Source organism: Hyposmocoma kahamanoa, unplaced genomic scaffold (assembly GCF_003589595.1).
Source record: "Hyposmocoma kahamanoa isolate Upper Pololo Valley unplaced genomic scaffold, ASM358959v1 192, whole genome shotgun sequence".
Classification (NCBI taxonomy): Eukaryota; Metazoa; Arthropoda; class Insecta; order Lepidoptera; family Cosmopterigidae; genus Hyposmocoma; species Hyposmocoma kahamanoa.
This window is the reverse complement of record NW_020653719.1, coordinates 11,540,784-11,555,961: the sequence shown is the minus strand read 5'-3', so window position 1 is coordinate 11,555,961 and position 15,178 is coordinate 11,540,784. Positions and strand designations below refer to the sequence as shown.

Genomic DNA, 15,178 nt, shown 5'->3' with positions numbered 1-15,178 from the left:
ACGAATTTCACACATTATTTTATTTTTAATTCAAAAACAATAAATATTTTTTTTAATTTTATAACAATTTTTAAATTAGAATTTTAATTACCTCTTTGAATTCGATGTAATTAAAGTATATAATTAAAAAATAATAAAATACAATTAAGGAATTAAAAATCAAATAATATGCCTACCATTCTGATAACAAACAGTTTTATTGCTACCTTAGTCCAACCATTAACAGTACATTTGCCCTACTACACCGCCAGCTATAGCGATCCCAAGACCTCCTAAAACAATAAATATTATATTTCTCGAAATCACAAGCACCCACTTATTTCTGAGCGATAAATCGGCCAGTGCGAGTGCTCACGCGAGCCGGATAAGCGTCCGGGGCGGGCCGGATGTCCGGAATTCTGTCCGGTTCTACCCGGATGCAATGAGACAACGTAGTGGGTTCCTTACTGTGTGGTAGTTAAGATCAGGAGAATAAAACGAATTCGGAATAATATGATTTTCGTGATCGAGTGGCTTGCGCATCAATTTTCATGGTGTCGCCATCTGAGAGGCCCCGGGTTCGATCCCAAGCCGGGTCAGTGTAAAAAAACTAACTTTTCTATTATTGACTCAGGTCTGGGTGTTGTGGTACGTCGTTGTTTCCGATTTCCATAACACAAATTCAAATTCATTCTCAAATTTTTTTTTTATGTAAGCAAATTAAACTGGAAGTCGTCATATTGATTTAACTCTACAGCTTCGTAAGGCAAATTCCCAAGATCAGAATAAGCAAGAAACTCTTTGTAAACATACATATAAATACATTCATCATTTGCAATTTATTTCCAACATCATAGATCAAGAACACCTGGAAGAACTAAACGTGTCACTGCCACGGTTTTGCGTCATATAAGTAATCAGAAGCTGTGTAATAAGCCTTCAGTACAAAGTTTTCGTTTCACTATTCGTCGCCTTACTGTCTCAAACTCGTATCTTAAAGCACAAAGTTACTGGAATGCAAAAAATGGAGTTCATATACAAATTTTACAGGTTGATTTCACATCACATGTCCTGCATATTCATACACTGGCTTTTTTTCCTTTTTTACCTATTCTTAAAATAATGCATTCAAATTAACACCCTGGATAAGAAATTTGAAATAAATAGAAAGTTTTGTCATCTGAATAATCACTCTTTTTATGATACGAGTTTGAGAAAGTAAGGCATGGTATTGTAAGGTTCCTAATGGGACGTAAAATAAAAAGCGAACTGTATTACTATAGACCTTTTAGCCGCTCACGCAATACATGCAGCCGTAGACACATACCACATCTAGAGGTGCCTGTGACGATTTTATACCGATTTATCGGATATCGAAATTATAACAGGTAAAAGAACTAATATTAATTGCTATTTCGGTAACTACTCTATCAAACCATAAAGTTTTTAATGCCTGGGTCTGTCATTTAAAAAAAATAAACAACTTCAAAAATACGTCACGACAATCGTGTGAGTGTTATTGTTTGGACTGGTGATTTCGGTGTTTATTTATTGAAAACATTAGCAACAAACGGTAGCGTTTTTTAAGTTTACCCTGAATATAAATGTTTGTAAACTATTCTTTAAGGAGTAATTTCATGGTAAACGTTAGAACCACTCAAACGGAATATTATCATATTTATCCAAGTACACCAAAAATTTCATTAGTGCTTTTTAAGTGTAGGATTGGCGGTGTATTACTGCATTTTATTTGAGATGTTTTTGTTGGTAGTACGGAGGGTATTTATTTAGCAATGCAGAATAATAATTTTTATTTATAAAAACTTGTATTTAAACTGAATGCTTTTCTAATTTGCGAAACCAAATAGCCGCCATTTTGCGGTAGGAGGACCGCATCGCGTGAGCGAATAAATGGCAAATTTTGAATATCAACTGGAATATTATTATAGACTCATATACATTGTTACCCTTAATTGAATTTGTGACTTTTTGAAAACAACTACCAAGAACAGCTAGTTTGTTTTGTTTGCTTACTTTGGGATCAGAGAAACATATGTGGTGTTATCTAATATTTGTTATTATGATTAATAATTTATGGGTAGGAAATTAAACTCTTTTTTGGGATGAAATGATTTTTTTTAATTGATAGGAAATGTAACCAACGCTTCGGTTATAGATATTATATTTAATATTGGCTTTATTTGAGAAAACAAATACACGCGGTTTAGAACCAAAACAAGAAATTGTTTCATTTCCTGTAATGTAGCAATCAGGAAAACCTTAAAACTCGACACGTAATTATACTTTAGCAATGAATCCATACAAACTTAAGTCAATTAAAGTTACTAAGATGAATTTATAAACATGTATATTGTACATGTATATTTCCACGTACTTTTGAGGTCCGTTTTTTTAGTACTCTGTACTATTAAATATACTATTAAATTACAGGTGCATAGAGCGCATCCCTCTAAATTCTCATGAAAAAAATACGATTTTATTTCTTACAATAAGAACTTTAGAACCTGTAAAATTCACAAAATGGCGCTTCAGCGATTCTTCCTTTTCACCGTCGGTATTAAATTTCACGATTACAATACCTGTATCCATTATATCCGTTATATTCAAGCACACTATTCTGTACTATTGTTAAATCACGAAGTCCTCTATATTCGACTCCCCTTTTAAATTATAAACAATTCAAATTTATAGAAAATGAGGACACAACGACGAACACAGCGCATTGTGTTACCCCAACATTGTCGTATCCATTTCCTGTACCCCAAATTTCTGAAAATGAAATTCGCCCTTTGAAATTTAAACCAAATCCCACACATTCGACAGACACAAAAGATTTTGCCAAAAACAATAATCTCGATACAAAATCCCTTGCCGAAGGCCGAATCAAAGCCGGGATTGAAAACAAAACAAACCACTGGGCCCACACAAAAGGAATCAGGAAACCCTGCATTCATCTTTGAATTTTCTCTGATATGCAAATTTAGCAACCTTCGGGTGAATCCAAGCGGATAGAAACAATAATAGAAAAAATATATTTGAAAAACAAGCGGGGAAAGAGCGGTCCCAAAAATACACTGACGAAATATAAGGAAATTGAAAACAACACGGTACTATATTCAAGCGAGAACTCAATTTGAGCTGAAAGGTCTGGAAGATCTACTTAAGCAGATAGGAAGATTGATAAACGTTACTCATTGATACCATAGCTCTATGGCATCATTCTCTGACTATATTTGGCATTGCAAATTTTCTAGTACATCCAATCACTTTTCTGTGTTATAATTATTAATACAAAGATCGAACACTCAGAAAAAACACTCAGAAAAAATTCCTTCGATCCGGTCGGATTCGAACCGACGTCTACGTCGCATACCGTGCAGACGCTATACCAACTAAGCCACGGAACGAACCAACGGACCTCACGAATTTTTCTATGTGCTTGCGTCGTGTCTTTGTACTTGGTCTTTCAACGACTTTTTAGTCGTAGCGCCATCTATGAGAAATCTATTACAGATTTATCACCCAGTTAGTACTTTTACAGCTACCAGTCCTGGCGAGAGATGTCGCTATTCACTGTATTAATTAAATTTTTATTGAATTGATATTCAATTATTTTTTGTGAAATTACTCCATTAGTTTGTTATAATTATTAATACAAAGAGCGAACACTCAGAAAAAACACTCAAGAAAAAATTCCTTCGATCCACTTTTCTGTGTTTAAAAAGTATACTTGAACAAAAATTTGTGTCTTTCCATTGAGAACACGTACCTTACTACTTAAGATTTGTTTAAAGCACTGAAGAAAAGAAAATGGATGTGTCTTAAGCCCTGATTACTATCAGAGCCGATGTCGCCATAACTCACACATTCTTAATTTGAAAAACTCTACAAAATCTTGATATTGATTGGTTGTAGTTTCAAATTTAAGTGAAATAAATTCTGGATTGTTAATATAAGGTGGCATCTTTCAAACATAAATTAAAAGAGCACTACCTGTCGAACGCGTTAGATAGCTAATAGGTAACATTATGTTATAAAGTAGTAATTTGTTTAGATTATAATATATATTCTGCTTATGTTTGTATTTATGTATATAAAGTTCATGTAGGTGTGTATGTCTGTCATATGTACATATTATCATCTTTTATATTTATATATATATATTAATTTATTTATTTTTTTTACTCACATTTAAATTTTAATTTTATTGTACAATAATTAGTCCCGCAGACTACATTTTTCACCTAGGCTAGGGTTGGCTGGAAGAGATCTCTTCTAGAGATAAGCTCACCTATGTATATGTCCTTTATAACTTGTGTTTCATGTATCTTTTCTTTGTGCAATAAAGAGTTATTATAAACTTTACCCTGTTGGCATATCGCTGGATGTTCAATACCAGCAATACCTATTATTGAAAGTTACGACGTTTTGATATTATTTTGAAATTTCAATCAATGTGCTGCCATCTAGCTGCAAATTGCTGAACCACGACGAATTGGAGTTTTAATTTAGTTCTCCAAAAAAAAGCGACCACATTGCAGCTTATACCACAGCTGTATTTTCGTTTCTTGTAACAAAAAAATGAATTCGATAAACAGAAAATTGAAAATTTATTAAAATAAGACTGAAGACGTGAATCCCACCACAAGGCGTTTTTCTTGGATTTTTGAGAATTTGCACGAAAGAACGACACATTCATATCATACAAAGAGACATATAGTTGGCACGCATCAGACGCTAACTAACCACTGCTACTGTATTTATATTGTTCTGTAGTTTATGCCCCTCCCTATCTACCTTTATACGGGAAGGGCAATATTATCCGTACAAGCAAGCCTCTACAGGAACCTTATCAATCAGATACGACCCCAATCAGCCCGTTGATACCGACTTTATTCGGTTTTCAAAGTGCTAGTGCTTTGGGTGAACGTCCTGGATGCGCCCAGGACCGTACAGTACAGCACCCCTGTATTGTCCAGAAAGGTGTTGGCTCGCCCACCTTATTTTGTGTATTGCATAACTAGCGGTGGTAATCTATATGCATGTATTGCACAATTTCAAACTGAGGCACTTGTTTCCTAAGAAACTTGTTGCTACGAAGTTTCACAAAAATGCGTATGAAATCGTTCCTCCCATTCAAGAATCTGAAATACAGCTATAGCTTCTGTTTCTAACAACTAAACTCCAACCCCAACTCCACACAACATCATTTGTGTATCAAAAAACATTAATAACGCACACACACGCACACACTCAACATAGGCCCGCACTAGGGAAACCCTGTGTCGCCGGTGCCATGGACACACACATAGACAACCACAAATTACACCCAAACTCACGACAAAAACAAAATGTAGACCATACAAATATTTCTCTCGGCCCGGGAATCGAACCTGGAACCTCTGCGTGACAGGCCGGCATTGTAACCGTTCGGTCACGGAGGCAGTTATTAAAATTAATGAAAACTTTCTTCAACACTTCTTATTTCTCATCTAAACATTTTGATGTTTTTTTTTATATAAAGTCACGTGACGGGACGATCAACAGGACAGTCGTGACAGGTGCTAAGTTACACGCCTGTTCATAACAGTTACAGTGCCACTCAGCTCTTTAAATCACAAAGACCTAAGGCGCACTATCACTGCACCCGTCATCCTGAAACATAAGTTGACAAGTCTCACGTGTAATTTCTCTCTTACCCTTCAAAACCGGAACACAATAATGCTGACATTACTGCTTGGCGGCAGAAATAGATAAGGTGGCAGTATTTCGCTGGACTGACTCTTTCACAAGGAGCTCTACTGGTAAAAATGGTGTAACTTTCGATAAATAAGTAATAAACGGACAAATAAATATCATTGTTGTTTTTGTCTGTATTATTGACGACGGAAAGCAATATTGTTGTATCCCGAAAAATAAACCTTTACACCACAGCCGAAAAAGTGACCCCGAAAAATAATTACTCAGTCATTTGAATTAGTATTTGACAAGTAATTAAATAGCTCCGATAAAATTACTCCAAAATATATGTAACATTCATTTTGTACTATTTACAAAAATTGTTTTTTCAATACCAACCAGCAATTTTGCTTGGTAATATAATATTGCGTAATAAAATATCTTACAATTTTCAAGAAGTGTTTTTGCTGTGATAAGATTACGTTGCTGTTTTATACCGTCGTGCTGGCGATGCAGAAGTGTTTCCTTTACGATGTGACATGGAGTCTTTTAACCGCTCACGCGATTCATGCGTCTCTGGAAGCATACCACACCTAGAGGTGCCGGTGATGATTTTATACCGATTTATCGGATATCGAAGTTATAACAGGTAAAAGAACTAATACTAATTGCTATTTCGGTAACTACTCTAGCAAACCATAAAGTTTTTAATGCCTGGGTCTGTTATTTAAAAAAAATAAACAACTTCAAAAATACGTCACGATAATAGTGTGTGTTATTGTTTGGGCTGGTGATGTCGGTGTTTATTTATTGAAAACATACCGTAAGTGCGTTTTTTAAGTTTACCCTGAATATAAATGTTTATAAAATATACTTTAAGGAGTAATGTCATGGTAAACATTAGAACCACTCAAACGGAATATTTTTTTTTTTTTTTAAAAACCTGTACTTAAACTGAATCCTTTTCTAATTTGCGAAACCAAATAGCCGTCATTTTGCGGTAGGATGAGCGCATCGCGTGAGCGGTTAAAGAGCGTGTAAGCAGAATTTGCAACAGCCAGCAACCATAGGCAAGTCGGGATTGCAAAGGTCCATCTATGACGATGACCGTCAACTGCTCATTTGTACCCTTTAAAAATAATATTTGAGGAGGTATTTTCAATTAGGTACTTGGTAGCATTTGTTACGGTGCATCACTACCGTTACTCTTTGGTTCGCAACACCCGGCCACTTGACAGCGTGTTTTCCTCTGGTGGCTTCCAACTTACGAGACGTATGTAACGGCCACGATAAAATGTAAATGTTAACCGAAGAACAACAATATAAGTAAAATTTGGACTCAGATTTATATTTGTAATCTATCTATCTTCGTGATAAACAACAATAATTTTGTAAGATAGATTTTATACCACTATTTTTATTAGGGTGGCTTCATTCGGGGTACATGAAGGGTAACTTATTTTTACTCCTTTATATTTCATTACTCCGAAACAACAGTTCAACTTTTTTTCATTAGTGCGATGACAGTTTTGATATAAATTTACAACACAGAAATATCTTACAGCAGAAGTATCGTTTGTCGGAAAACTTATTATTAGAATAATTATCACACATACGTATTATTTGGTCAGAAGTTTGTTTGGTCTAATCATGTTTCTTATACTGTCTGTTTTCCATATAATTTAGATTGCTGAAAATTCGTTTCGACAAAATTATTATTCTTAGAAAAAATTTTACCGCCATACAATTATACCGTACAGCTCCAAAATTCTGCACTGTATTTTGCTGGTGCACCGCAAGTCCACTTACGTAATTTTCGTCATACCATTGTGCTATGTTTTTGCTGTCATCTGAAATGAAATTTAAAAACAAGTAGTTTTAGTCTTGAGTATTCAATAAATAACTTATAACTAAATCGAGGAGAGTACCAGAACCGAATTGGTTTGCATTTCTCAGCTAGGTCGACCCCCTCCTGTGGGTTTAGGTTAGGTTAGTATATGAAAAAGCCGCACGAGCGACTACAACTCAATCAAATTAACTTGCATCTCGTTTACCATATTTTCGAAATATGCGAGGTGCTTTAATTTGACGAGTTTTATTATACGACACGTTCTAATACTTTTAATATCTGTAATAAGAAATAATATAACAAAAGCGTATCATGGATATCGTTTTTTTTACAAAATAAGAATATAGTTTGTTAGTGAAATAAAAATCGGAAAAAGAATAACTTGTCAATACGTCAAAATAGTGAAACATTAAGTGGTGTAATGAAAAAACCGTTTACGGACAAATGAATCAAAATCTATTCAATAAAAATCTAAAGGTTTTCGGAGAAACAAAATTCTGTAAATCATGTTTCTAGCTTGTGATAGGTAACCTATATGCAGCCTCTCATCACTGCGACCATCAACTAATCTATTGTGACCACCATTAATTACAGTTCAAAGCCAAGGCCGATAGCATGGAAGAACTGAAGGATTTTCCTGGCTCCGACAAATTTTATGTCCTCTGATGCATGTGCCTATCCAGTATGGAACCATCAGAGGAGATGTACAGAAGTTTCTTCCGCCTCGTGGCAGAATTCTACACTCTCTATTCTCTTTGTGCCCAATATTTGACATGTGCTTGTTCAATGTCAATGACCAGTTAAATTTTAGACATATCCCATTTCTTAAACAAGACGGTTTACGTCATATCTTTTGTAAGTGTTTTTGAACAGGTTAATTAACAGCTTTATTTCGTTTGTTCCAGTCCCTATGACGCAAGTGATGGCTATCGTGGGCGACCCGATTTACCTGCCGTGCGACATCTCTACGCAGGATGACGACGACGCTGTGCTTCTGGTGCTCTGGTACCGAGAAGACTTGGGCACACCTATATACAGGTAATAATTAATTTTATAGTCCGAATGCAATAAAATAGGAGTCCAAAGTAAACTAAAGCCTGTGTTAAATTACCATGGCTCCGTCGTTAAGCGCACGTCAATTAAGTTGAATTTAAGCTAACATTTATGCCACTTCTGATGAACGGTCCCTATACTAAAAACAATCTAGGATGATCCCTGTGACAGTTTATAAGAATCTATGCAATATAACCTTCTAACGACGTTGTAACTATTTTTATAAACCACGCTTTTAAATGAAAATCCTTTGTATACCGTAAATACATCAAATTAAAGTAAAAATAACACCAAATCAATGTTCATTTGTGAGAAATAAGCGGAAAAACATTTTTTTCAAAAATTCATAGTTTTTTTACGACAACGTGCAAAAGTTACCTCATTACACTGCATCTGCTTGAAATGAGGTATATCGACAAATGGTATATAGTGCGAGAGTACGGGTATTCATTCTTAAACTATGAATTTTAATCATAGTCAATGCATTGACTTGTACGTGTTATCACTTTTTTGAAATCTATAAACTATAGATATGATGAATATTTTTTAAAATTTTCTAAACTATCCATTGAATTATGGTTGTGTGTTATATGCCTTCAATATAATACAAAACACTTCACTCATCTATACATCGTTCAGTATACGTCGGAAAAATAAAACTATAAAATAGAACTTTTGCTTCAAAAGTCAAATACACTAAAAATTTATAGACTTTAACCTCATCCCTATGACAAACGTCAAATGAATGTCATAAAGACTATCCTAGTTTCGCTAATTATCCATTGCAATTTTAATGCCAGTTGTCATATTATAAGTATCATTTTTAGAGAGTCAGTTACTTACATACTGATCTAGAATCTACTGTACAAAACTACTGGAATCTGTTCGTTCAAGTGTCATAACTTGTAATGTTATCATCCGGGGTATCTAATTCTAAGCAAAGTGTAACACAAGTTCTATAACATTCTAGAAACCACTGTTATTTCTCAAAAAGTTTTTCTTTGACATTTTCATTAAGAAATGTTTGCATCTACTTTCCGGCAACGTAGTTGACACAGTTGTTCTTTAGAATATGATATCCTTTAGTTATTATCAACGAAACCCATAAATAGACACGAAGTCATACTGATTATTTATTGCCTACTCACGTCGTACAATCAGATCTTAGTTCACCATTATTAACAAAAATAATAAGTTCATAAGCCCAAAAGCATCCGATGAAACTTGAACCATAAAATTTGATATCCACCTTTAAAGTCTTGTATTAAATCTGTCTTGCAAAATTTAATCAGTGTTAATAAGAGAAAATTCGTCGAACAAAGTTAAAATTAGATGCTTAATTTGAAGTGTGCCTCTCGGTTCTGCCGAGTGTGTTTATTGAGAGAATTCAATGGATTTTCCAATTGAAGATTTGGAATTGCTTACAAGGAGACCATGGCGTAAGTTATAGAATGTTGGCACTTCACATTGCATAACTTACGTTACATTTGCATGAACGGTCCGCGTCACCTTCACCAGCCCGTGAAGATCGCCGCGGAGGCGGCCCCCGTATCGCAGTGTGTACCGTTCATTGTCGCATCTCTGTGCGAACTGATACAAGTCGTTACGTGCATACATGGCTATTTGGAGTAGCAGCAGACAGGGAAGCGTCAGTATCCCTAAGGACGCAAAGTACGACAGTGTGCACACATCATTAGAAATACGCGTCACGGCCCGTATTGCACGTCTCTGCAGTCCGAAAGCACTTTCCCAATCCGCCGCATTTCCCCAAAAATCTATGATATATTCTAGTACCGATTGCACGGAGGCAAAATAGCATACACGAACTATGGCTTATTATATGAATTATAATAATAAGATGTCAAAAATGTCTCAAAAGGGATAACCGACCAAAAAAATGCATTTTAAACATTGACTTACAAATAAATGGACGACGGGTCTAATAAAAATAATTTTGATTCCGATTATGTTACCAGTGTCATAAAGTTGTTTACGACCTAAAACATAATATTTTATAATACTTATTTTAGTAAACAAAATTAAGTAACAATAATTATATTACAAAATGTGAATTGTTCTGAGTTTTATCAGATTACAGCTTAAAAATAGTTCTTAACCTTTGTTAACGTGAAAAATAGGAAAGAACCATTTAAAATCATTGACTTACAATTATATGGACGTCGGGTCCGCGCTAAAAAGTGTCCGAACTTATAGGGCGTTAAAATCGTATACAGAGCGTCATTCACGCTTTAGTCTTCGTTTGTTCGACTGACAACGAAGCAAGCAAAATTAGACAGTACTGCGATGACATTACAATTTAAATTCAACGTTTTAGCTTTTTCATATTCCTTTACATGTCACTACGTTTAAATAGGTTGACTTGGGACATTTTTTTCGTGGTTTTTGTATTAGACCCGTCGTCACCATCACCAAATCACCAGCCCAAACAATAACACACACGATTGTGGTGACGTATTTTTGAAGTTCTTTATTTTTTTTAAATGACAGACCCAGGCATTAAAAACTTTATGGTTTGCTAGAGTAGTTACCGAAATAGCAATTAGTATTAGTTCTTTTACCTGTTATAACTTCGATATTCGATAAATCGGTATAAAATCATCACTGGCACCTCTAGGTGTGGTATGCGTCTACGGCTGCATGTATCGCGTGAGCGGTTATTTGTAAGTCAATGAGCTTTACAGATGTTTTAACAATCATTACGCTCAATTCAATACTTAGCACATATTTTCTGAAAACGTGCAAATTGTTCTAACGTTTCTGTTCCCCCAAAAAATTGGGCAAAAAAAAACAGTCATCGTATTTCAAAGGTAATGTATACCTCGTGTTATCCAGATTTCACAACAGTCAAATTTGTTGTTTTCCCCCATTTGGATTTGGAGCACCATAGCGACATCTCTTTCAAATCGTTTGATCTAATTTGTTTGTCTGTTTTATCGACAGAGAAACTATAGTGCTAAACTCTTTAGATTATGAGTTAAGGCTTTTTCAGAACTTAAGACAGAAGAAATGTGGTGCAGAACTCGAATACTGAAATTAATAATAATGTGCCAGACAACCACACCATTTGCCTGGTCTCAAACTAAGGCATTCCCTGAACACCCAGACAAGAATTAATTTAGAAAAGTTCATGAGTGTGTGCGTTATATTATATATCCCAAATTGGTCTTACTGGAAATTGAACCTGGGACCTCCACATTCAGCGGCCCATTCTTGCAAACCGTTGGACCACCGATGCCGTCAAGAAAAATGGACTACTTCATTAGTTTCGATTCGTGCACTAGCAATGGATTTGCCTCTAAACAAACTCTCTTTCATCACTTGTACCAGTTTCTAGACTACTGGGAACTTCCACGTCGTCGTTCTAATCAGGTTATTTGATTCACTTGCAAAATAAGCTGTCCAACTTATATGGAGCTCTTTGCAGCTGTTAATACAGAGTATTTTGTCTTTAATGGCATTAGTTTGAGTTGATTGCATCTTTCCCTTTTGAGCGGGCGATATACATGGTATTTAAGGAGTATGATGGAAGAAGCGAAATCATTAACAATTTAGACAGAGACTACAACAATTAGAGCAAAATCATCATTAATTTTGTTGGACTAGTATACACTGATGATTTTAATAATGAATAGAACTGGAGCTTCATTGATGAATTGACTGTTCGCTATAAATTTTCCGCATTTTTTTTTTTAATTTATTTATAATCAAGTTAGAGAAAAACTCATAAATACATACCTTGTAGACTAACAAACATAACAATACAATAAAACACTAAATACTAATTGTTTATACGTATTGCCTGCAACGTGTGACTTAACGTGGGTATCCGGTAGCCGGCCTCGGAAACATCGGTACATTACACCCTTCGGCCAAAAATGAATTAAAATTCACATTGTACCGGAACCCCGACTGCTTAACATTGACTTTCACCCGTATTTATACTCCACAATATCCGTAGACTTGGTGGAGTAATGAAGCCGTGACATGTATAATAACGTTGTCGGTATCGCTGGACGGAATAAATGATTCACTAATGTTACGGCTGGTATACCTACTTGTTTTTCCGTTCCACCTTTTAGAAACCGTCCTCGTTGCATTAGCCAACTCTTCCTGCTGGTACTGAAGACATCCAGAGATGATGATATGGGTACCTATGGTATGCTAATACGTGTGCTAATAATTATGGTAATCCAGCCGCTGAGTTTCCCAGCTGGTCCATGATTTTGGTAAATATAATTTTATAGAGAGAAAGAAAGGGTACTAGGATCCCACGGATCTAGGGTTTTCACTATGAGGGGCACTAATAGGTAGTCGAAGCGCACTTCCTGGCACTCGTGACTTTTTTAGTCTTTCCGCCAGCTCAACAGTGGAGGCAATTGTCTGGTTTGTGTTTTGGAATTGGACCGTCAATGTATCGATGTTGGCACAATTGTCATGCCCAACTCTATTATACTTCAGTTTGTTTGATAAAGATATCGTCAACATAATATTGCGCACCGAAACCACTTGTTACGAGTTCGAATAATAAAAAAAAAAACATTTTATTATCTTCTCGAATTACTAACGTGGAAAATGATGGAGAAGATATAAATATGGTCGTAAATAACTTGTAACTCATCCAAGAAGCGTGATGAAAGTAAAAAAAACTTACCAGCACATATGGAGCGCTTCAAAGGAAAATGTTACTTCATGCTTGCTAATCTTATTTGGTTATATTTTACCTTATTCAATATTTAATTGCAGAGCCACTCAGAGCTTTAAATCGCAAAACTCTGAGATGCACAGCAACTGCATTGGTCAACCTGTGATAGAACGAAAAAAAGGCACAACTGCTGTATAAAACACGCACAGTTGTACCTTTTTTCGGTACGAGGGCAGTATAGTATTGATAAGTCCTATGCATCTGTAGTTTTTTTTATACATTAGTAGGCATCTTAACTGTCATGTCTCTTTTCCAGCTATCCGCGCACGCGATGCGCTCATCCTACCGCAAAATGGCGACTATTTGGTTTCGCAAATTAGAAAAGGATTCAGTTTAAATACAAGTTTTTAAAAATAAAAATTATTATTCTGCATTGCTAAATAAATACCCTCCGTACTACAACAAAAATATCTCAAATAAAATGCAGTAATACACCGCATATCCTGCACTTAAAAAGCACTAATGAAATTTTTGGTGTACTTGGGTAAATATGATAATATTCCGTTTGAGTGGTTCTAATGTCTACCATGAAATTCCTCCTTAAAGTATAGTTTATAAGCATTTATATTCAGGGTAAACTTAAAAAACGTAACTTACGGTATGTTTTCAATAAATAAACACCGAAATCACCAGTCCAAACAATAACACACACGATTGTCGTGACGTATTTTTGAAGTTGTTTATTTTTTTTAAATGACAGACACAGACATTAAAAACTTTATGGTTTGCTAGAGTAGTTACCGAAATAGCAATTAGTATTAGTTATTTTACCTGTTATAACTCGATATCCGGTAAATCATCACCGGCACCTCTACGTGTGGTATGCTTCCAGAGACGTATGAATCGCGTGAGCGGATATGATTACGATTCCAAAATAATAATCTCTTTGTTTTTCTCAACAGCGTTGACGCAAGAGAAAGAGATTTCGGCGTAGCAGAGCGCTGGTCAGACGAGAGCGTCTTTGCGTCAAGAGCATACTTCCTTCCTGATCGGAAGCCTGCTGAGCTGGCCGTGGACCACGTGAAGGCTAGCGACCAGGGCATCTACAGATGTCGAGTGGATTTTAAACAGGCTCAGACGAGGAACTCCAGAGTCAATCTGACTGTTATCGGTAAGTAGCTGTTTGTAATATATTTCCAACATTTATCTTACTTACATTTATCTATACAACACGCCCTACACTACACCCATCATACACCCAACACACAATCAACATACTCACACACACACAAACACAGTGACGGTGTCTGTTCATTCACATTATACGTATCCGTTTGTCCATTAATCATAATCACGTAATTCTTGTTTTCACCTTTTTTTCTCATCATCGTCATCAGCTTATACGCATCCACTGCTGGACATAAGCGTCCCCTAGAGCAAGCCAACTCTCCCGGTGTTGTAGCGGCCGCATCCAGCCTCCTTGCTCAGGTCGTCGATGCATCTTGCCGCTGGGCGTCCTACACTACGTTTTCGTTAACGTGGTGGCCATTCCAGAATAAGACTGCTCCTTCGGCGATCAACCCTCCTGCAGACATACCCGGCCCACTGCCACTTAAGCTTACTAATTTTGCGAGCTATGTCTGTCTCTTTAGTTCTCTGACGTATGACCTCGTTAGGGATTCGATCCATCAGAGAAATCCCAAGCATAGGTCGCTCCATCGCACGCTGAGCGACCTTGAATTAGACGAGGCCTGTTGTTAATGTCCACGTCTCGGCTGCGTAGGACATTACTGGTGATAATAATATAATCTACCACTATTGAATAGGTGTCGCTTACCAAAGTTAATCTCATTGTCTATCAAAGTACACGGAGGAAGGTTTTGTTTTAACGAGCAATAGTATTAAAGACATTAAAGAGATTTCAATACGAAAAA

The 15,178-nt window shown here is 35.9% G+C and overlaps 1 protein-coding gene across 1 annotated transcript in view; it reads left to right on the top strand.

The window, feature by feature from the left end:
- Window positions 1–7,123: 7,123 nt before the first annotated feature.
- The window catches only part of LOC113226689 (hemicentin-2), a 79,957-nt gene continuing 71,902 nt past the window's right edge, over window positions 7,124–15,178 (top strand). Inside the window, exons 1-3 of the mRNA XM_026459411.1 lie at window positions 7,124–7,130; window positions 8,434–8,566; window positions 14,207–14,415. Of these exons, the coding sequence (XP_026315196.1) occupies window positions 7,124–7,130; window positions 8,434–8,566; window positions 14,207–14,415 (349 nt within the window). The remainder of the gene's footprint in view (window positions 7,131–8,433; window positions 8,567–14,206; window positions 14,416–15,178) is intronic.